The sequence below is a fragment of the Strongylocentrotus purpuratus genome, unplaced genomic scaffold, assembly GCF_000002235.5.
Source record: "Strongylocentrotus purpuratus isolate Spur 01 unplaced genomic scaffold, Spur_5.0 spur5_scaffold_4, whole genome shotgun sequence".
Classification (NCBI taxonomy): Eukaryota; Metazoa; Echinodermata; class Echinoidea; order Camarodonta; family Strongylocentrotidae; genus Strongylocentrotus; species Strongylocentrotus purpuratus.
In genome coordinates, this window is record NW_022145610.1 from 31527480 (window position 1) to 31552300 (window position 24821).

General features: G+C 37.8%; 2 protein-coding genes across 2 annotated transcripts in view; one reads left to right on the top strand and one right to left on the bottom strand.

Annotated features, from left to right (window-relative positions):
- LOC105443707 (centromere-associated protein E) overlaps positions 1-10127 on the bottom strand; it is a 45693-nt gene extending 35566 nt beyond the window's left edge. Inside the window, 7 exon segments of the mRNA XM_030997604.1 lie at positions 336-446; positions 4441-4496; positions 4499-4558; positions 5309-5398; positions 5766-5866; positions 6606-6683; positions 9999-10127. Of these exon segments, the coding sequence (XP_030853464.1) occupies positions 336-446; positions 4441-4496; positions 4499-4558; positions 5309-5398; positions 5766-5866; positions 6606-6652 (465 nt within the window). The 5' untranslated portion in view covers positions 6653-6683; positions 9999-10127.
- Positions 10128-16857: 6730 nt separating this feature from the next.
- Positions 16858-22720, top strand: LOC576124 (1-acyl-sn-glycerol-3-phosphate acyltransferase alpha). Its single transcript, XM_776465.5, has 6 exons — positions 16858-17551; positions 19006-19139; positions 19692-19873; positions 20632-20727; positions 21235-21307; positions 22194-22720. The coding sequence occupies exons 1-6, from the start codon at positions 17367-17369 to the stop codon at positions 22343-22345; spliced, it is 822 nt and encodes a 273-aa protein (XP_781558.2). The 5' UTR covers positions 16858-17366; the 3' UTR covers positions 22346-22720.
- The last annotated feature ends 2101 nt before the right edge of the window (positions 22721-24821 follow it).

The following is a 24821-nucleotide window of genomic DNA, read 5'->3' on the forward strand; positions in this document are numbered from 1 at the left end:
TATCATTTGTTTGGAATAATATAATATAATTAAGAGAACAGGATACCTGCAGAGGGACAATAAAGGGAAAGGCAGACAAATTGTATGTAATTTTGAGAGACAGTGAGTGACAGAGAGAAAGAAAATCAAAGAAGAGGGAAAGAGAGAGAGAGAGAGAGAAAGAGGGTGGAGGGAGGGAGGGAGAGAGAGAGAGGGAGAGAGAGAGAGAGAGAGGGAGGGAGGGAGGGAGGGAGGGAGGGAAGGAAGAAGGAAGGGAGGGAGGGAGAGAGAGAGAGAGAGAGAGAGAGAAAGAGAGAGAGACAGAGAGAGACAGTGAAAGTAAGAAGTAACCTTACCCCATTCTCTCTGATGCTGAGCTGTTTCTTCTCATCGGAGAGGAGATCTGTGATTCCCTCATTGTACAGCTCTGCGTAGCTCACTCTAAGCAAGAACTCTCTGTCAGGGGTCTATGTGAACAAAGATTGTGGAAGAAAGACAAAGTAGTTGGAACGAGAATGTCGCAGGTTCTAATGCATTGCATCATAATATCTTGACTCTACTTTAACAAACAAATCTAACATATATCTAGAGACATAGTAATATCTCAAGGCCAATAAGGCCCTATTTGCAGTAAACTGCATGTGATAGACTGACTTTAAAAAAATCACATCAGCAAAATCCAAATGACACTGAGGAAAAGTGTTCAATATTTTTACAGCTTATATTGAAATTGAAATTGAAATTGAAATTGAAATTGAAATTGAAATTGAAATTGAAAAGGTTTTATTGATTGCACTTCGCAGCCAGATGGCTGAATTATGAACAATTTACATTGGCAATGAATTATAATACATACAAATGTGGTTGACATTATCACAAAGTATAATATACAGTATATAACAAAATTCATAACAAAGTTCGTAACTAATATGACTAAGGCAATAAAAGGCAAATTAATTCACGTTTAAAATATATTTTGTGACGTGACACAAGAGTAGGTCAAAGGATGAGCAAGCAGGCCCTTTGCTCTTCAATACACGCTTTCATTCCTATACACGCTCCTATTCTCACTCCTGTACCTTGGACACTCTCATAAACACTCCCATTTACACTCTTATACACACTCCCATTCACACTCTCATTCACACTCCCATACACTAGCTAACGGTCTGCTCGCTCATCCCTGGACCTCTCCTGTGTCAAGGAGTGTCGGATATTTAAAAAAAAATAAACAACACAAGCAAGCTCCTTCCCGACTTTCGTAAATTGGGGATAAATAAGCAAATGAATTAAAAACTTGAACACCATTTGATCTGAATTGCCATGTCATGATTGCTACAAAACCTTATCACTATTCAATGTACATTTTAAAAAGATGTTACAAGTAATTATGGAAGCATAGAATTTAAAATTTAAAATGCGGAATGTAAAATGTAAAAATGTAAAAATGTATGCAGACAATGAGACACCGGACCATTCAACAGGTAGACAATTAAGATTCATTCATGCATTCAACAGGTCTATTAGGTATGGAATTGAGCTATTTCTATAGCGGTTCGTTTTACAATGAAATTGACGATACTTGGTCCTTCTTCGCAGTGAATAATCTACATTATTGTTAACAGGTAACCAATGTTTACAAAGTGGGTTGTTGACAAGAGATGAAGCAAAATTAGTGCATAATTGTTTGCGTCTATCTGACAGGGTCTGCAAAGAACACACTTCAAGAGCTTTGTCATAATTAATATATTGATCACCTAGTATGGTCCTACATGCTCTTTTCTGGATTCGTTCCAAACTTAAGATATGACTTTGGGTGAGGTTTCCGTTAAAAACAGGTACTCCATAATCCAATATTGGGCGAATATATCCCTTGTAAATTGTTACTAGATCACAGAAAGGTAATCTGTATGTTTTGAGAATACGAAGCATGAAAAGTTTTTTAATAGCACGGCATAAAAGGTCTGAGATATGACTGTCCCATTTCAAATCGGACTGCACAGTTATTCCTAAAATTTTTGCTTTTTGTACACTGTTTAAGCACTCATCCCCAATAAACAAAGGTCTCTGATCAGCTATATTCTTAGAAAAAGAGATAAACATACAATGACATTTCGATGGATTAAGAGTCATGTTATTACGAAGAGACCATTGATAAAACTCAGATAAAGTATTTGGTAATTTAGATGGTTGTGATAATGTACGACTTTCAACTAATGTCAGATCGTCTACATACTTGAAGTATGGTACTTCTGAGTTAAAACAAGCATCATTTATCATTATTAGGAAAATAATTGGTCCTAATTTTGTACCCTGTGCCAGTGGCGGATCCAGGGGGGGGGGCCCGGGGGCCCGGGCCCCCCCCCTTGAGAAAAAAATCATGTAAAATCACGTGATTTTTACCTTTTTTTGGGGTTGGGCCCCCCCCCCTGGCGCTCAAGGGGGGGGTGCAAATTGAAATTTTTTTGAGGATCAAAAAAAAAAATGTGCTCACTACCCCCCCCCCCCCCCCCCCCCCCCCCCCCCCCCACTGAGCGAATTTTTGGCCGGCGCGTTTTTCAAATTTTCGGGAGCAAAAAAAAAAAAAAAAAAAAAAAAAAAAAAAAAAAAATTGTGCTCTGTATGACACCAACCCACCCCCCCCCCCCCCCACTTAGCGACTTTTCGGCCGGCGCGATTTTCAAATTTTCGGGAGCAAAAAAAAAAAAAAGTTGGGCCCCCTCCCCTAAGAAATCCTGGATCCGCGCCTGCCCTGTGCTACACCGGCATGAGACGTTGACCAGTCTGAAAAATGACCAAGATATTTCACACGTTGTTGACGGTGTTCAATAAAATCTAAGATCCATGAAATAATACAAGGCCGAACATGAAGGTGGATTAACTTATTGGCAAGTATATTATGGTCTATACGATCAAATGCTTTTGAAAAGTCTGTAAATATAAGTGTAGATATGGACCGAGAATTTTCTGCATTTTTATAAATCTGGTGAAGCAAACGAATTAAGTAATGATTAGTTGACAGACTTTGACGGTTTCCGTATTGATTAAAATCAATTTGAATTGAAATGTCTTCGAGTAACCATTTACATATATAAGACTCAGCTATTTTCGCAAAATAACTGGTTAGTGCTATAGGTCTTAAATTCTGAGGTATAACAGGCTTACATTTAGGAATTGGTGTGATCTCACATCGTTTCCACTGATATGGTACCACTGACAACTGGAAAGAAGTGTTTAAGATATCAGTAAGAGGTGTACAAAATTCCAGTGCAAACTCTCTAAGAATTCGCACTGGTAAGTCTCCACTTATAACAGACTTTTGTTGGTTTAACGAACTCAATTGTTTAAAAACTTCATAAGGTCGTACAATCGGACATGTTTCCTGAGCTGGTAAGTAAGCAGGTAAATCATTCCTACTAAGACCTGGAAGATCGGATGCCACCACTAAAAAATGCTCGTTTATATAATTAGCAATATATTTGAATTTGTCGGGGTCATTCGGGTCAATATTTGGTACTACAATTGGAGTATGTTTCTTTTCAGTATTTGTTAAAATCCGAATCTGCTTATACCAAGCTGCTGGGCTGTCACTTTTTAAGTTGCGAACTCTGGTGTTATAATATGAAATCTTCTGTCGTTTTATCAACCGTTTAACCTTGTTTCTAAGATGATGCCACAAACTTTTTGATTTGTTATTAAAAGCTTGCTGTCTTTGGCGGATAACATCTTTAACTTCAGCATTTATCCAAGGCTTATCTCTACTATGCAAACGAATCTCCTTAGTAGGAACATGTATATCCAACTGAGACTGAATTGTATCTAAAAACATTTTACATTTCATAGATGGGTCTTTTACACTGAACATCTCTTCCCAAGTATACTGAGTTAACCAACTACCAAATGACCTTTTTCCACTATCCGGAATAGGGCGAACAAGCTTTTTCTTTACTCGGTTACTGCGATTTATCTTATCTTTGGGTAGCCAAAGTATGCAGTTGTGGTCACTCATACCAATAGGCGGTAATATTTCCACTTCTTTATACAATAAAGCAATAGTGGTTACAATCATGTCAAGAATATTAGACCCTCGAGTTGGTTGTGTAACAATTTGTTTAAACTTATTATTTTCAAGTAAAACTGACAGATAAGCAAGTATGATAATAGGAGTCTTTTTTGTATGCAACTAATGTTTTATCACCCCGAACTTGCCATTTAAACTGTTTTTATTTTGCTGTGCCAGTTTTTTCTTTTTTTTCTTATGCTGGTTACCATTGTCTTTAATATGTGACCAAGCCTTAAAGTTAATGTGTCAAAGATCTTGAATTTGGACTTAAATGAATATTTATATATGGACTAACATTAAAAACAGTGTCTTTCAAAAGAAATTGGACGTCTATAAAAGCCCAGACACCCTCCCGGCTAAAATCCTGGCATGCGGTGACCTCAATATGACACACTTACATTTTCAATGGTCTCAAACACTTCATTGATGGTGCTTGGGATGATACCAGGGAGAGACGAGAGCCTTGCATGGTGAAGGTTTTGCCACTGCTGGTTTGTCCATAAGCAAAAATTGTTCCTAGAAATTCATAAATAGACTTTAATAATCAATAAAAATTGAATAAACATGAACAATAACATACATAGAATTTCACAAATTATCAATTTTATCAGTAAAATGGTTCCCATTGTCAAATATACGATAATAATATTTCGCTTTGATATAGCTCTTAATACATTGATGATGTCTCTTAGCGCTTTACAAATATATTATTACCCCGGTCAATCAGATTCAGGCTTGCCTGCACACAATGTATGCAAATTCTCCACTCCCTGGGGGAGCATTCCATCCAGGCGCCATTGTACAGATGCACACAATGCTGAGCAAACTACATTAATGCTCGCATCCTACATTTAACATCTTGGTGGAGAGCGGCAAATGTAGATTATCGTCTTGCCAAAAATCGTTAGTGCCGGGCTGGGATTTGAACCTTGTACCTTGTGGTCTGCAGTCGGGCGACCTTTCCACTAAACCACCTAAAACACCTCCATGATGTGGTCATGCAACAAAACTGGAAACTGTATATATGCATATTGCATAAGTTTCCATCCTTTCTTTTGATGCATCTGGTATATTTTTAATGGCTCTGAATTAGAAGTTACTGACCCAAACCACAAAATGTGAATGGTTATCAATACCCTTGTTGAGAGAATATATCCTTGTTACTTATTTGTTCCAGTCCCCCACGCATGGTACGAACACCAAGAGTTTCATGAACTAGCAAGAATGCTTTATACATGTGCAGTTGTGCACAAAATGATAGCTTACCATCATACCCATCCATGGCAGAAGAAATGATTGGTAGAGCAATTTCTTCATATACATCCAAGGTTGTCTCATTTTCATCAAAGACACGATCTTGATAACGAGAAGACAAAAATATGGGGTATTAATACCCTAATTAATACAAAATATACATCAAGTAATACATAAACATTAAGGTGACAACATAATTATTTTTAAATCATATTCATTACATATAATACATGTACCAAATATACAAAATTCAGTCGTGAAAAATGAGCTTTAAAAACTGTAAATTGGCAACATGCTGAAAAGTTCACAAAAACCTTTTCCCCACAAAATATAATGCAATAAAAAATAATAATACTTTTTCTATACAAAGAAAAGCTGATAAATTTATTCTTTTAGAATTCATATGCTGAATGGGATGTTTAATTTTCATTACAGGCATAAAACAGACTTCTAAGCAATGTTTTATTACCGAATGTGTAGGGCTTGCCAGCGGGCTTCACTCTGGCATCGTACTGCTGCACGTTCTTGCCCTCTGCCCTCCAATGATGGTGTGCATCGTTCTCACTCTCTCTGATGATGGAATAATAATTGCAAACATTTATTAAATTGGCAACAAACTGGACGAAGACAAGTAAAGATGGATAAGGTGGTAGTTCTGTTAGAATGAAACTCAGCTTTTTCAATACTAAACAATAGAAAAACAAACCAACAGAAGTCACATCCCCCCCCAAAAAAAAAAAAAATAAATAAATAAAATGTATATCAGTGAAACCCGTCTGATAAATACCACCCAAGGGAGACAAGAAAAGTGGTCTTTACAGACAGGTGGTCTTTATGTACAGGTTCCTTTAGTACATGTTTCAATGAGAAACCATTTTCAAGGGAAACAAAATATGTGGTCTTTGTAAACAGGTGGTTGCTAAACCTGGTTTGGCTGTACATTAATACATTTAAAAGGAGGTTGATCAAATGATCCTAATAAGAGGGGATCCCTACAATCTCACTCTGGACCAGTGTACAAATACATCTGCTAGGAACCACGAAAGCTCTCTTTGAAAGAAATATAATTCTGCTGCATCAATTCTCATGAATTTTGTATGTATTTTACCAGAGCTCTTTTAGGGCTTTGCTGTACGTGTGCAGAGCCTAATTGCTCACGACTCCAGTCCACCCTTTTCACTACTCCAGACCCCATCATATCAAAACGTAAACATCAGACAGGTGAACTGCATACATAACCATAATTATGCTCTCGAGTTGGAGTCCGACTACCCCAGCAAAATAGCTAGTGTATGGCCCTGTCCCTTACCTTTTGATGAATGGCCTCAAACGGATTGCCACATGGACATTATCCATTTCTGCTCCTCAATTCTGATCTTCAAGTAGACTACAAAAACAAAGAAAACAAGGAGGGGATATAATTATTAGTATCATCTCTGTGAGGCAGGAAGGGGAGTGGCTCATATCATTTTACACAAATTTGATTATTAAAGCCCTTCTGGAAGTTCTGGCTAACAGACAATAGAAAATATCTAAAATTTTGAAGGAGCATGTTTGATTTCTGTTTGCTGAAAATGACCTGTCCCTATGTCAGGAAAAGCATGGCATCTGCCATCATTTTATGAATCCATCCTAAGAACAAGTTCCATTAAAACACGTAATAGAATTAAGACATGTTTCAATGGGATGCCGGTGACTCAGTGAGGTTGTCTTTATGACAGTTTTGTGAAACTGACATTTACATTGCTGATACATTACAGACACAAGTCATGTCAGGATGTCAGATATGTAGATCTACATATTTCTTCCATCTACTTCTGGAAATTCTGAGCAACTATTAGTGTATTATTTTTTTTTGAATTGTTGTAAAACTAAAAGCAAGAATTCAAATTCTCATGTCTGATGTTGAGCTGAGCTGAGTAGACATCTAAATTTATTAATGTTTTCATTTCTTCTCTCATCTCAGCAACAGAAACTAGATCTAAGCAACCAAAATCATGAAAATTACCACTCTCACTCATCATTAACTGACTTGTGTTAACTGTTGGATTTTACAAGAAGAAAAAATGCAGTTAGTAACAACTTGACTACAGTCTTGAACTAAAATCGAATTCTGAGGAACATTCAACAGTTCAACAGTTAGCCATTTATAAACAGAATTTGAAACTGAAACTGAAAGATTCATGAAATCGTGAAACTGAACACGCTGAAGTGAACACTAGCTGCCTGGCCAGGTGAACTTAAATTTTAAAAAATAAAAATAAAAAAAGAACCAAAATGTGTGACTGTAAGCTTGTAGATCTAGACTAGAGTCTAGGGGCCCGTTCCTAGATCAATAGAAACCGTCATAAGTCTAACTTCTTGACTAAATCAGCGTTAGTGAGCGACTTGTCCGCTACGTGTTTCACAAAGCCCTCTTTGCCAAGATCAACGACAACATCCTGACTAAGTAGTTATGATGCCTCTGACACTGTCATATCTAGAGCTGTCATAACTCTTTAGTCAATGGGCAGCGCCATCACATGTCATTTATTGGGTAGACTATGGCTGGCAAAAAGGACTACAAATCCCCCAACTATGATTTTTCTACTCATTCACTTAAACAGTGAGGTTATCGATTTTTGTATTTGATAATCTTATGAAAATATGCCATGTTTATATTTAAGGATTTTCCCATGTTTATAAACTGATTAGGTCTATACGCCTTTATTTCCACATTGTAAAATCCTTGAAGGGATGGGTATTCTGCCACGGCAGGCAAGCCATAGTTCGAAGTGTATTCTTTAGTTTTCAGACCCATATTGCTTTCGAGATAAACTCTATCTTCAAATGTGTGAAATGAAATGAATAGTTTAAGACATGTGTTTTATTCTTTGGAATGTTGAAATTTTGTCATTTAAATAATTTACTGACGCCTAAAACATTGGACAAAACTTTCAAAACATTGTATTTTTACTAAGAATATTTTAAGGCCAATAAGGGTGTATTTTTATAAACTATCAAATGAAAATATCCGGGGGGTACCCATCTCAAGAACAAAACTGATTCACCGGTCATGTAATGAAATACTCACAATTATATTTTTAAAATACTTCTATTGTATAATCTACACAAATTTTGAAGTAGATCTAGGCCTATATTGCATCTCTTATTTCCTGGTACTAGACTACTTGCCCTCTTTTTTATTCCTCATTCAAATAAATAATTGCAGTTTTCCTAAAAAAAAAAAATTTTTAAATCTATGGGTATTGCAACTATTAAAGGCTAAGTATCGATCTCACAAGATATCTATCTAGAAGTCTAAGTAAGCTCTCTGTGAAACGGTTTAGGAAGATCAGAGACATCTAGACTCTAGTTGGCCGTTGGCGGATAAAGTTATATCCGTCTGTCTTGTCGTTGGTTTCCAGGAACGAGCCCTAACGTTAGACCTCTAAATTCTAATCTCTATTCAATCAAAATTCAAATTCATAATCCTGATACTGATAGACCTAGGCCTAAATCTAACCATTCTTATTTGTTTTCTTCTTCTTTTTCTCTTTCTTTGATTTGAATTTGTAAATTTAGTTCAGCTGTAACTTAGATCTAGTTAGGCCTAGGGGTCTAGAATCTAGATCTAGTATAGACCGAATTTTCCGTCTCTTTCGTTCGTTAGCCTCTTATTGGGGTAGGGTCGGCCGGCTCTCTCTTTAGAGACGGAAACCGTCTATACACATTCCCTTGATAACGCCACGGCCATTTCAGGTCGTAGCGTTTTGCCCCCAAAATCCCCCAAAATATCATTTTACCTCGTGCATGTTATATTGTAAATTAGGCCTAGATCTAGGCTATAATAAATCAGTTCCACTTACCAACTTGACTGAAATAATCAGTTTAATAGTCCCTTTTTAGGAATTTATGGGTCGAAATCGAAATCCATGTTGAAAAAGATTTTCAAAATGGATTTCGATTTTGACCCATAATTTCCTTAAAAGGGACCATTAAACGGATTATTTCAATCAAGTTAGTAAGTGGAACCGATTAATTATAGCCTAGATCTAGACCTAATTTGCAACCTAACATGCACGAGGTAAAATGATATTTTGGGGAATTTTGGGGGCAAAACGCTACGACCTGAAATGGCCGTGGCGTTATCAAGGGAATGTGTATAGACGGTTTCCGTCTCTAAAGAGAGAGCCGGCCGACCCTACCCCAATAAGAGGCTAACGAACGAAAGAGACGGAAAATTCAGTCTAGATCTAGACCTAGTAAGTAGTAGAGTCTAGTCTCTAGAGATCTACATCTAGATCTAGATCTACGGATTGACGATAGCAACCCTGTCTGCATAAAACATGTCAGTACCGTGTAGACTAGAAGATAAATTTGACTTAAGTTATAATTTATAACATTAAATTTTGAAAACAAAGTCAAGAAAATAAAGTCGGAAAATTCCCACCCGCACCTGGCGCCGCTGGCCTGCATGCTGCACCACCGAAACCGCGCCCCGCCGCAATGTCACCAGCCCCTGAGTTCTGGCGAGACAGAGCAGCGGTGACGCCCGTTCATTTTCTGTTAGGCCTATGTAGTATGTAGCCTACGGAGTACGGTATTATTATTAGGTCGCCATACATTTGAATCAAGACAGCAAGCTATGAATTCTACTATCTATCATTTGGTTATTAGACCCTACACTAATTTAGCTCTAATTAACAAAAGAAAGCCATACCTGTAAATCGAGGCTGATATCTTCAATCTTAAGTTTTAAGAGAAAGCCGCACAATGAATGCACAAGCTCGTTGATTCGATGTCCGCACGGCATTTAAAATTCAAATTATCCGCTAAAGTTCGTTGAACTAATCTGCCCAAATCCGACCGATTTTAAATACTATGGTGTCTCTAAGGAAAAAATAATTGAAGGGCGCAAAATCAGAAAAGAGATAAAGAGAAAGGAAAGAAAAATCATTGTGATCCTTATTATTATATGATTGCAATGGTTAGAATACCAATGAAACAAATTAGTGAACCATGGAATGAACATGAAAGGAGGAGGAAAAGACATTAACAATTGGGAGAGTGATTGTGATAGATGACACTGTAGAGATGGGGATCAAGAGAGAATGATGACATACATGATACAATACAACATTCTGTTCAAAATAATTATAACTTTACATTCGGTTTTATCCACAATGAACTTTCTATTTTAAAACTAAACAATTTATATAGGTTTGTTATGTAGCGGTAGAATCAAACACCCCCCCCCCCCCCCTGCTTAGTAAAAGTGATTAAAAGAGGAAATGGAGCAATGATAACATGTTTCAAAATATCACCCTCCATTCATTCATTCATTCATTTGTATACAATGTATTAAATGCTTTAACTTCTCTCAAAAATTTGAGAAGAGGGAGAAGAGCTTCTTTTTCCAAACAAAGGGAATGTTATTGTAGTGGTAAAATCCAACCCCCCCCCACCCCCTTCTTAGTAAAAGTAGTGTAAACTCAGAGGCGGCGGACCCGGGGGGCAGGGGGGCACAGTGCCTCCCTCCCCCCCCCCATTTTTCAAGTACCAAACAAGTGCCCCTTTTTCCATGGGAAAAGTGCCCCTTTAACTTTGTAAGAAGTGCCCCTTTTTACATAAAAAGTGCCCTCTTACTTTGATATGTGCCCCTGTTAATTTTTAAAAGTACCCCCTCTCCTTTCCACCTCTGATATGTGCCACTTTTATTTTGACACGTACCTCTTTTACCAGACAAGTTCCCAGTTTCCTTTGCAATAAGTGTCTATTTTCCATTCTCATAAGTGCCCTCTTTAATCTCTAGTAAGTGCCTCTTTTCGGATACGAGAAGCGCCCCTTTTCACTTTTTTACTTTCACTCTTTTACTTTGACAATTGCCCCTTTTCCTTTGTAAGAAGTGCCCCTTTCCCTTTTAATAACTACCTCTTTTTAACTCGTATAAGCGCACCTTATATTTTCACATTGAGCCCACTTTCCTTTCTAATAAGTGCCCCTTTTCCTTATGATAAGTCCCCCCATTTAACAAAGAGCCTTTCGCCTTTTCATAAATGCCCCTTTTCACCTATGAAAATAGTCCTTTTTCATTCTCCTACTAGTTCTCCTTTTCATGTCTGGTAAATGACGCTATTAAATTCTGAGAGACAATCGTTTTATTTTGACAAGTGCCTCCTTTTCCTCCTGATAAGTGCTCTTTTCATTTCTAATAACACCCCCTTTTATTTTGACACGTGCCCCTTTTCCTTCCTAATAAATGCTCTTTTTCCTTCATAATTTCCGCTTTTCATAAAAGCCCCCTTTCACCTCCAATAAATGCCCCTATCAAAATCTGATCGGTGCTCCTTTTCTTTCAACAAATGCACATTTCCCTCTATTACTTTATTATTAGTGCCCCTTTTTCATTCTCATAAGTGCCTCTTTCATATATGGCGTTTGCCCCTTTTCAGGTGCGATAAGTGCCCCTTTTCACCTCTGATAATTAATCTTTTTTAACAATGATACATGCCCCTTTTCCTTTCCTTATTTTCTAATAAGTGTCTTATCCCTTCGATAAGTGTCCCCCTTTCCTCTCATCATTAAACGTGCCCCTAATTTCAAGCGACTAAGAGCAATATCTCCCAAAGCTCGCTCGCTATACGCTCGCTCACATTTATAGATGTTATAATTATGTTACTTATCAAAGGTCTTTTCAGTTTGCTGTTATGAAAATGTGCTTATTTATAACCCGATGAGGATTGTTTTTTCCTCTTTATAAGATGTAGTTTTCGCACTGTGACCTCACAAATCTTATATTTTTCCCCGCTCGCAAATGATTTTTTCGACCATCACAACCAACTGCAAGGTATGATGCTTTAAAAAGCAATATTATTTACGATGTATAAAGAGAAACAAATATTGAAATCATCCCTGATAATGTTATCAAATTTTAGGGGTATATACCAATGTCTAAAAATTGTTTATTTTCGCTTTGAGATTTCCCTTTGTAGGTGCCCTTTTTTCACAGAAAGTGCCCTTTTTTTTGGTGCCCCCCCCCCACTTTGGAAGTCGCTCCGCCGCCTCTGTGTAAAATAATAAAAATAACCTCTCACCAATTTATCTCTAAAACACCAATCATCCAAACCATTGCCAAACCCACTCAAATCCTCACTTTAAAGGAGTCCCTTCTTGCCTGATTATAAAAATATTGTCACCTAAGGGGAAATGGTGTACATCTTTTTAAAAACATGAAGTCCCTTGAAGGTCCTTCATTAAAAATTAAAAAAAATTAAAATTTACCAAAATTTACCAACTAAACATACAACGCTTCGGACTGCACACTAATACCGGCAAAGTAAAAGTGAAAAAAACTAAATAGCTTGTTTTTACACCAGTGGTGGATCCAGGATTTGTCGATAGGGGGGGGGGGGGGCTAAAATGTGAAAATCGCGCCAACCAATATTGCGCTCATGGGGGGGGGGGGGTAAGGAGCATAATTGTTTTTTGTATATGCACCCTGAAATTCGCGCAGACCGTTATTTTCGCTCAGTGGAGGGGGGGGGGGGGGTAGTGTGAGCACTTACTAAAATAATTATATCAAAATTTTCCTCTTTTTTTCCACCCCGTGGATCCGCGCCTGTTTACAACATAGTTTTGCAAAGGAATGTAATTTTTTTTTCATACAAAAAAACAAAAACCTGTCTGCATGCGAGGTCACTTCCGTCACCTTCCGTCCCTCTCGTTCTCTAGACTCCCTCTTCCCTCGTATTTCGCCCCCCCCCGGTCATGAAAAGAATCGCCGCCCCTGAAGTGTCTTATCCCTTTCGATAAGTGTCCACTTTTCCTCTCATCATTACGTGCCCCTAATTTAAAGCTACTAAGATCAATTTCCCCCAATGCTCACTCGCATTTAGTGATATAATTATTTAATGTATTTGATTTGATTTGATTTGATTTGATTCATTTATTTAAGCACGGTAGAAGCCGTGTTCAGCTATTTGATTGGTTTACAATTGGGCCATACAATAATTTGTACAATGATGTAACAACAATTTACAACAAATGCATACACTGTACAAATGATAAAAGACAATCTTAGGTAAAGAAATATGAAAGATTCGGGTATAAAACAAAACGTATAAATAATCAATCAACCAGTGGCGTACCTGGGGTACTCCGTCAGGGGGGGGGGGGGGGGCAAGCGACCGAAACAAACAAAAAAGGCGATGCTAATTTTCACTTCTGGCGAGCGAGCGAGCGAGCAAAAAAAAATCTTTAAGTAACGTTTGGTATATAAACTGATATTGTTGCAAGTTGGGGGTGGGAACATTCACTTGTTAGCGACGTTAATTTTATTTTTTTGCAAACTAGTGTAGCGAGCAAGAAAAAAATCACTTCTTTTTTAATAATTGCCACTTAAACTTGGTTCAATTGTCCCATGCAGGGCGCGGGAACAATATTGTGTTTAGGGTGATTTTATACCCATTTTAGCTAGCGAGCGAAAATACATCTTTCTCTCAATGAATTGCTATATAAAATTTGTTTCATTGTTGCAGGTAGGGGGCGGGCACAATCGTGTTTAAGGCAATGTCAATCCCATTTTGGCGGGCAGGCAACCCCCTACATTTCTCTTTTTAATGATATTGTAGCAGGTTAGTGCAGTGGCGGATCCAGGGGGGGGGCCCGGGGGGCCCGGGCCCCCCCCCCCCTTGAGAAAAAAATCATGTAAAATCACGTGATTTTTACCTTTTTGGGGGGTTGGGCCCCCCCTGGCGCTCAAGGGGGGGGGGGTGCAAATTGAAATTTTTTTGAGGATCAGAAAAAAAAAATGTGCTCACCACACCCCCCCCCCTCCCCCCACTGAGCGACTTTTCGGCCGGCGCGATTTTCAAATTTTCGGGAGCAAAAAAAAAAAAAAAAGTTGGGCCCCCTCCCCTAAGAAATCCTGAATCCGCGCCTGGGTTAGTGGTGGGCACATAATTCCACGAGCTAGCGAAAAAAAAAAATCACTTTTCTTTTATAGGGAAAATATGGTACATAAAACTTGGGTTCATTGTTCCATGTCAGGGACGTGATTATTAAAAGCGGTGTTAATTCTATTTTGGCGAGCGAGCGTAGCGAGCGAGCAAAAAAAAATCACTTCTCTTTATAGGGAAAATATGGTATATAAACTTGGTTTAATTGTTCCATGTCAGGGACGTGATTATTAAAAGCGGTATTATTTCTATTTTGGCGAGCGAGTGTAGCGAGCGAGCAAAATTTTTGTAATGATAATTGGTTCATAAATTTCAGATTTTTTTGTTGCAGGGCAGGGCTTACACAATTATGTCTAAGGTGACGTTAATTCCGTTTTGGCGAGCACGAGCACACCAAAACTTCTTTGAATAACGTTTCGTTCATAATTATTAACTGGTTGTTGCAGGTTATGGCGGGCACGTTAGCGGTGTCAATTCCATTTTGGCGAGCGAGCATAGCGAGCAAGCAAAAAAAAAAAATTCTCTTTTAATAGAATTTAATAAATAAACTTGTTTTTATTGGTGCAGGTCAGGATGGACGCAATCGCGTTTAACGCGATTCAATTCCTTTTTGGCGAGAGGGCGAAAAAACTCTTCCATTTTTAATGATATTGTTGCAGGTCAAGGGTGGGCACAATTGTTTCCAAAGCAATGTCTATTCATTTTATTCGCGAGCGAGTGTAGCGAGCGAGAAAAATGAATTAGTCTCTTTTAGTAACATTTGGTACATATATTGTGTGTTATTGTTGCCATGGTTGCAGGTCGGGGCCCGTCGGGGCAGGCACAATTGTATTCTAGGCAATACTAATCCTTTTCTTTTTTCAGGGGGACGAGGAAGTGAAAACATTTAATACAAAATAGGCTAGCAAGCAGTTCGCGCCAGCGAAGAGTTTCAAATTTGTTATATCACTTATATTTTCCTATTTTCATTTGTTTTAATTTTTCAGGGCCGTATGCGGAATATTTTTCTGATGGGGGAAGGGGGAAAGATGCGTTAAAAGTTTTCGAAGAATCTCAAAAGCAAAAGGAGTGAAGGGAGTTCGAGCGACTGAACTGGTCATGAGGGTACTTTTGCATTTTCAAAAGTAGAATTGAAGGATTTGGTATAGGCCTACACTACATTTTCAGGAAAAAAACTGTACGATTTCAAAATATCTGGGGTCAACTGCCCCCCCCCCCTGGTGCTTACGGCCATGTTCTTTATTTTTTTTCCCCCCATTTTTATTCCTTTCCTTTTCTTTTCCCTTTTTCTTTTTCTATATAAGAACTAGCTATTATTATTATTATTATTATTCCTTTTTTCTTCTTCTTCCTTTTTTCTTTCCTTTTTTTCCTTTTTTCTCTTTCTTTCCTTTTTTCTTTCCTTTTCCTTTTTTCTTTTTCTTTCCTTTCCCTGTCTTTTCTTTTCTTTCCCCTTTTTCTTTTTTTCCCCTGGAGCCCGTCAGGGGGGCACTTTGCCCCCCTGCCCCCCATAGGTACGCCAGTGCAATCAACCAAACAAACAGTATAATTATCAACTTTGATCAGATGATGAAAGTAAATGTGTTTATACTACCCTCAACAGGATTGGGATTTCACTCTTTATTAGACGTAATTTTTCGCACTGCGACCTCACAAATCTTAATTTATTTCCTCGCCTCGCTCGCTCGCAAATGTATATTCAGACCATCACGCCCAACTGCATAGTATGTATAAAATAATAGAAACAAATATTGAAATCATCCCAGATCATGTAATCACAATGTAAGGGTATGTAACAATGTCTAGAAAATTGTGTATGTTCGCCTTGAGATTTCCCTTTGGAGGTGCCCTATTTTTTTCTCTCCAGAAAGTGCCCTTTTTTGTTGGTGCCCCCCCCCCCATTTCCACAAACAAACTAAAAGCCCCGCCTGACTTAATTGTGATCATTCTCCGCCCCGCCCCTTTCCGATTCCAATCTTGCAGCCTAGACAGAGACAGACAGAGAGACAAAGACTGAGAGAGACTGAGAGAGAGAGAGAGAGAGAGAGAGAGAGAGAGAGAGAGAGAGAGAGAGAGAGAGAGAGAGAGAGAAGGGGAAGAGAATTACAGACCATTACATAAGGTGCAAACGGAAATACATGCGATTTGGACATTTAGTTCTACGAGGGCTGGAGCACGGTCGGTTGTGGGGTGGGTTGTGCCCCTTCCTCCAAAGAAGAGGTATGACCTGTTCGCCTCCTTTTGCCGATGCCCACTAACCCCGCCACCAACACCGGCCCCCTCTTGAATAGTTGAAAAAGACAAGTATCGTATAGAGCCCCTGAAAGCAAGGGATGGACATTCTTTGATCGGAGATCAATGATCTTTGATTCCGATCATTGCAAACAAAATTAAACTGAAAAAGCCAAAAACAGTTACCTCTCCTCCCCCCCCCCCTCCTCACCCCCTCCCCCCCCCCCCCCCTACCCTCAGCCCATCCCGCTTCCATCACCAAATTACGCAATCACAACAACCAAATTAGTACCGATATCAGGCTAGGGACGAAAATTAATTTTCCTGATCGGCGGCAGGCCAGGCCAGGCTAACCAAATCTTTGTTTACATCGCATGACTGATCATCAACGTACGTACTCGAATAGCTCGCGCGGGGTCGTAGCGGTCAAAGTTGAAGTAGACGATCGCAGGTCGCATTTGAAGTGTATTTTGCCTAAGCACATTGTTTGTGCATTGGTTATGTTGCACACTAGGATCAGTAGGAAGGTGTAGACTATATCACCAATAAATGACGAAAACTGATGGTATTTCCGCTGCAGGTGCAGGTACCGTACCAATGCAATTCTAACTTAGCTAATAACGAGTCGGTAGCGAGAGGCACTTTCTCTGCTCTGTACACGCATTCTGCTTTCCCAAGAATAGCTGAACACCAGCAGCCTTGAGTAAAAAGTGTTTGGCTAGAGCCGGAGCCTAACTTTAGAGGTTTATCGGAGGCCTTGAGTTGAGCATGATCTCTCGCTCTCGCTCTCATGCAACTGAAAGAGAAGGATCAGATCGAGAATAAACATTGTTTGATTGTAATGTTGTATCTTCGAATTTAACTCGGATTAGACGAGGCGAGGCGAGGCAAGCAACATCATGGAGCTCGACTGGATGCAAATAGTCGTGATCAGTGTGTTGCTGGGACTGATACTTTTGTATGAGCTGAGCAACACATTCAAATATTATGCTAAGATGACTCTCTATTACACATTGCTGCAGATTCAGGCATTGATTATCATCATTTTGTCACTTCCCAGGCCTCGAGATCCTTCAAATCATCGGTAAGAATGTAACTTGATTACCTTTATCACAAGACCAATGCCATGGGCTCCTCCGCTCCTGACATCAGAGAGGCAAAAATTGCCTTGTTCTTCATGTTTCTTGTGTTCTTCTTAAAGCTAATTTTCCAATCCAGATCAGGAGTCGCTCCACCTCTCTCAAATGCGACTTAACTGATTTTGACATTAATCGTGTAGTCTATGCTTAATTTTGTAAAGTCCTCTCAATGCTAAAGTGATACATTAATGATCATAATAATTAATTAAGTCGATTGAAGTCACACTAGATCTAGATTTGTTGATGTTTAGTAATGTCTTGAAACTAATTAATGTGATAGTAAAAAATTAAATTTATTTGATATCTCTTTGATAATTCTCTTTTGTTAACAATATACAATGTATATATGATGATGATTTACTTAAGTCTTGACAGAAAAATTTGTCGTCATGGAGGAGCGTTTAAAAACAGATTTTATCTTTTGGTGCTCTCCTCCAGAGATTTGACGAGGAACGTATATTCCCGAACAAATAGGTTGATTTTTCAGCTTATGATAATAAACATCTAGACTCTCCAATACAATGATCATGATACATGATTCACTAATCATCAAGAACAGTAGCAGGCCTAAATGTACATTGGATCTTTTTTAATCTTTGTTTGAACTTTGAAGTTTTGATGTAGATTCATAACCGTTTCTGATTATTCGTTGCCATCTCTTGCTCAAGGAATGCGCCGCAGGGGATTCGGGGAGCGGTCTTTATCCCTTTTTGCGGAAGTCTGCTCGTGGTCACCTGGTCGGGTTTTTTTAATGTGTGTTATCGGGTTGTTCATGCTGGAATTGCAGGAGCCTGTTTCCCCGAGCCCCCCGCAGCTGAGTTAGGACTTTAGCTTTACATTGTTTTATACTATCGTATAAATTATTGCTGCTGTGTTTTATTTGTTTGTTTTGTTTTTTAGTTTTTCTTTTTGTTTTAACTGTAATTTCTCCTATGATTGTTTGTAAAAATGTGATTATGAATGATCAATAGAACATATAAATAAATTTAAAAAAAAACAATAGCAGGCCTAAATCATTCTTTTTTGTGACTGGGGAAGGGGAGGGGGATCTCTCTGATTCTGCCTGGGTAGTCATATTTTTTTTAATGATATTTTATTTTTGAGCATGGAAAATTGATAAGGCTAACAGATAATGAAGCATAATGAAACCTGACTTCTTTTTTTTAAAGCTGAAGTTGAAAAATAATGAAGCTCCCATTTTGTTGCTTCATGCCTCCCTTTAAATTTGTTTAAACAAATCTTTCTGATCCATTGTCAAGAAGATTTTGAATACCAAAGCCAAAAGTTTTTTGTGAAAGACTTCTTCACAGACTTCTTCAAATATTGACATCACCAATATATCTTTCCATATTCATTCACAACAATAGTAATCATGCTGCTTTTATTTTTATATTTGCAGATGGGCCTCGATGCTGCTCTCCAACACAAATGGTCTGTTTGGAATACGTGCTGAAGTTCGAGGGCTCCACCACCTTGACTACAATAAGCCAGCCATTGTCGTTGCCAATCACCAATCTTCCATTGATTTGATGAGTGAGTAAATACGGCCATTTACAATTCCAAAATAATGTTGCTTGCTTTCATTTAGAAGCAGATCAATCAGACTACCATGATATACAAAGATTTAAGGAAAATATCAGACAAAGATAATGTAAAAGAGTTTTTTTCTCTGTAATTTTGTTCATTATATGGAAATCACTATCAGATTAAGACAAATTGGCAACTCGGGCAAGACTCTTCCTTCGCTGTTCAACCATTGTTTCATTGATTTCAATATCATCCTCAAAATAATTTCCTGATATCTTCAATTAGTAAACTTGACCAAGACATTTTCTATACATTTAATCATGTTTCAGAAGCATGATAAAGGGTGAATTTGGGTGGAATTTTGATGTACACTGTAATTGTAAATGTATATAAATGGACGAATTCTTGATAGTAATTAATTGCTCTTGTTATAAATAATAGAGATGCAACTAGTGCAAGTGGGCAACTGATCTTTTTCTTTTACCAATTCTCTGACCATGCCCAACAATGAAGTTTACTGTTAAACCTTTCATCTTTTAATTTACTCTACACGTATAGGCATGTTCTCGTTTGGCGTTTGGCCCAAGCGATGTGTTGTCTTGGGGAAGAAGGAGCTTTTGTTCTTTGGACCGTTCGGTGTGAGTCTGTACCTGTGTGGAACAGTCTTTGTAGATCGCCTTAATCCAGAAAAGGCCAGAAGTACAATGGAGAAGACAGCCCAACACATCAAGGATAAAAATGTAAGTCAAAGACAGGGACCCCAATACAAGGAACTCTCTTTTGCAGAGATGGACAAGTCCTAGATATTTTGTCCTCTACCTCACTGACCTCACCTTACATCATATTAAGTTATATCAATGTTATAATCTTTTTCTTGTATATATTTGTTTTCCTGTTAATGTTCTTTTTGTTGATTTCTCTAATTTCTCGAAATACAGGTTTATGTCATAGTTGGTGCCCAACCACAAGTTTGTATTCAATCTTCTTTTGGGGCTCCCAAGTCCTAACCCCATGTTTTTATATTTACCTGAATTATTGTATGAGTATGTTTATGGTTGAAATAAATTGAATTGAATTGAATTGAATTGAAGTTATTAGACCTCATATTTTGTATAAATTAAAGACCAAATAATATGAAGTGATTTTGATCTAATAGTTTATGTTCAGAACTCACCATACTGTGTTGAGGTACAAGACACCAACAAACCAAATACCTTGGACTTTCCCAGATATAACACAGTCATCTGCTGAGAGCCAGAAATACGTTAACACAACATTTTTACACCCTCCTAGGTCAATGTTTATCGAGAGTGTATTTAAACTAGCAACATATTTTTAAAGTATTAATATTTGAATTTCATAGTTTGAGCATTTTAAAGCAAAAATGAACCTGTTACATACATGTACAGAGCAAAAATAATTTTAGGTGAATGGTAAACTTTAAGGCCTAGAAAAGTGTTTTCTATGATGTATGAATTGATTAAATTTTTCTCTCCAGATCAAAGTTTGGATATTCCCTGAGGGAACCAGAAATAGGGAAACAGGTCTGCTACCTTTCAAGAAAGGAGCTTTCCATCTTGCCGTCCAAGCTCAGGTAAATTACCCAGTGTTCAGATGAACAGTTTGAAATACCAGAATTCATGGTACCTAAAGCAATTAATTTCTCCTAGTCTGAATGTCGTATAATGAAACATCATGCAGCGAAACACCTGTTTGAGCATCCTTTCAAACACAATCTTGATTAAGAATCAGGGTCCTGCTCATATCATAAATAGATATCATGAATATGTCATACAAAACGCACATCTGGTTGAAAAAGAATATGTTCAAGAAAATAATCCCAATATTAACTGGGGATGTATTCTGAAAGCTATGGTATCTTTTATGCTGGGGAAAATGATGTTAATAAAAACAAACTCAATATGCTTGGCACTAAGTTTACGCAAACACAGCCAGATTTGTGCAGACATTAAACGATGACTTGTCCTAATTTTGATTTGTTACGTCAGTTAACATTGTTTTGCTAACGTAAAAGATAACAACTTTTTGAGAATACCACGCCTGATTGTTTCCAATTATTGTTATTATTTTTTTGATACAGGTACCTGTCATTCCAATCGTGTTTTCATCATATTCTGATTTCTACAGCCACAGGGAAAAGCGATTCGGAACTGGTAAGCATTTTTTCAATGTCATGCATAATGTCTTCATTAATAGCTACTGTGGGTTCATGGTTATTTGTTTAATTTTATATTTATATAATATTGGATGGCTTTGAGTGTGATACAAGAATATATTGCTCGTCTTGGACTCTCCAATATTGTTATAGCTCGAGCAATATATTCTTGTATCACACAAAATCAAAGCCATACTATATTATTATTATTATCTATATCAGGCTGATTAGCGAAATAATGCTCTATTGTCAGAAGGGACACCAGTTTTGCAAATTGGGTACAGTGAACAGGTACCAGCAAAAGTGAAGCAATATTGTATCAACAGTTGAAGTTCCTGGATGGCAGAGCAATACGAAAACAATATTGATCCGTCATCCGGGTACTGTGCTAAAGATATTAATTTATTGGTTTATTTTAGCACATGGAAGCCTTATATAGATAATAATTGTTATTATGAAGGTTAAATTGAGCACGAGCCATTTCTAATGTGAAATATGAAGTATAATTTTAAGGAAAATTCTGCACAGGTAGACTCCTAACTTGAAGATAAATATGGGTCATATTTGGAACCAGAATCATAGCTACTGATATACTCCTGTACCTCACTTGTGTATATCTATATCATGGTAAGAATAATAATTAGATCAATATATAATGCAAGTGCTATATAAATATACTCTACTGTGCTGTAATGAAGACAAAATTCCTAAAAGTGATTTTTCATGGACACACAACCAAAACATATTCTTATGGATGTAAACTACAGTTTTTAATATTGTTTCATTCTCTATGATTCTTTTGGATATGCCTATGGTGACTTTAAATTGTGTTAAATGCCAAGTTCAATTCGAGACTTGTTTTCTTGCTTATTTTGCTTATTCAGGAAAGTTTACCATCACAGTGCTACCCCCTGTCTCCACCGAAGGAAAGACCAGTGAGGACGTGAACGAGCTCACAGAGACAGTCAGGAAACAGATGCTCACCACTTACAACGAGACCTCCATGCAACGGATGGAGAGTAATGGTCTCAATTGAATCAAGGGCAAAGGTGAAAGGTCAAGCAAGATGAATTGTCGATTTTCCAACAAGGAATTATGAAGTGAAATGATGATGACGTCTACATTATCACTTACGAGACCTCTCGGCAAAGAATGGGGATCAATATCCTCAATTAAGGGTAAAGGTGAAGGGTCATACAAGGTGAAGGGTCATACAAGGTGAAGGGTCAATCTTTCTTCGGGTAAATACATGAATGAAGTGTAGTGGTAAGGAAGTAGATGTGACCTCTGATGAGACCTTGGCAAAGAAAGGAGAGCTATGATCTCAAGAGCACAGGTGATGGGTCAAGTCTTCCATTGGGGAAATATAAAGTGTTGTGATGAGGATGACCTCTGATAACACCTGTCCAAAGAATGAAGACCCAGTGGCCTGAATTAAGGACAAGGACGAAGGATGGAGCAAGGTCAAAAGGGGAAGGGTCTATCCAGGTGAGCTCTGGATCTGTCATCAATCAAATGTGAAACCTGGCAGTGAGGAAGCAGATACCACTTGCTAGGAAACCTTGCCAATCATGAAAAGCAGTTGGGAGAATTAGGGCTCAGTTCAGCGCAAGGTCAAGAGAGGTGAAGGGTCAATCATCAGGGAAATGTGATGATGGCACTAGTCCTTCATGACTTGTTGCCAAAAATAGTAGGAGAAATGAGAATCACTATTTCTCTATTTATCAAGTATTGCGGAGCAGCTGCCAACTCAAATCGGACAACGTTTATATCAAAGCTCAAAGCTCAAGATTGCAAGCTCATACTGATGATTTTTTTACTGGGAAAGAAGAGCACAACCTGTAGGCACGGTATTTGCTGTGTATCCAAAGTCGACAAATGGATGGCCTGGAAATGGCGAGAGTTGGAAAGGAATATGGCTGAAGTTTTAGGAGTTAATGTCGTTTTGGCTGTAAATGGATTACATCAGGGTATATGAGGAGGTGCGCAGATGACAAGTTGCAAGCACAGGGTAGAAAGAATGTTGCATCTGTTTGAAATGATGGAACATTTTTTTAGATATCTGTCATTGGGACCTTCTTTGTGGATATAATGGAGAATGATGTTATTCTTCATATCGTTTCTTGAGAGCCAGAGAGGTGTTTTATACTCGGTGTTTAAGTATGTGAGACAATGTCCTTCTATTTCTCAACAGATTATATACATGAGTGAGGAGAGAAAGACTTAGTATTTGTTTGAAATATGATGCCTTGCTGCGAGAGTCGACTGGTACTTGTGACACAACAATTTGTTGACTGTGATGGATCCATAGATCTATCACTCTTGTCATTTTACGTGACAGTAGAGTGTGATATTATGTACGGGTGCCTGCAAAGATGTGACATGAGAGACTGCCTTATGGCGTCAATGACCGTAGAGAGAGAGAGAGAGAGATTGACGTCTTTTGAAGGGAAAAAACTATTTTTGTGCAAGAGCTTCCTATACTGAGAGCCAGAGGGGCATAAATGGTTATCTCACCAACTTGAGGTAAAGCCATTATGGTTCTCAGCTGACAATATGTAGATCTATGTTGGAACACTTCATTTTGTTTTTTTATACATTTTTATTGCTCGGTAGTTGGTACAATTGATTCTTTCTGTTTTTCTTTCTTAAGTTTTGTATTTTAGCATTTTAATTGATCTTCACTTTGAAATATACTAACTTGCTTGTTTTTTTGTAGCCGTGTATTTAGCAATAAAGACCATTGACAGTAAAGTTTGTTTCAAAAGGATATTTTAAAACTGTTATTTTGGTAAGAAAGATGTATATTGACCTTTGTTACCGTATGTTTGGAAACTTTATATTTGTATAAATGGTGCCAGAATGTAAATGATATCAGATGCAAATGGATTAGAGGTGCTGATATTTTTGAGTAAATTATTGCCATTTGCAGTTTAAAGAGGCTCTTTATTTATATTTGAGACATGGATACGGTCTGTATTTTGGGCAGTGTATGCTCTCTTGAAAATACCTTAATGGCATATACAGTGGGTATGCATTGTTCTTGCTATCTGAGCATTGAGTTGTGCAAATAGTTTGGTTTGCATCTAGATAAAGAGTATAAAATCTTCTTTACAGTATTGCGCGATATCTGCTCACCACAGAGTTGGTTGGCTCTTGTGACAAAATAATCTTTTTTAAAGTATGATACCGTTAAGTTGATTTTATTGTTCCGAAATTTTTTTATTCCAGTGTTTTTTGTTGTTGCCCGGATATAAACGAGGTTAAAAAAGATGATTTCTTGGTCGGAAAGAATAGGTTATATTTTATATACACTGTATATTCCAGTGTTTTTTGTTGTTGCCCGGATATAAACGAGGTTAAAAAAGATGATTTCTTGGTCGGAAAGAATAGTTTATATTTTATATACACTGTAAAAATATATAAAGGTTTTTATTGTACTGCAGTATTACCGTAAGTGGGGTCCACTGGGAGTCTTCCCCGACCCCACATCCCCTATCCACCGGCATAGA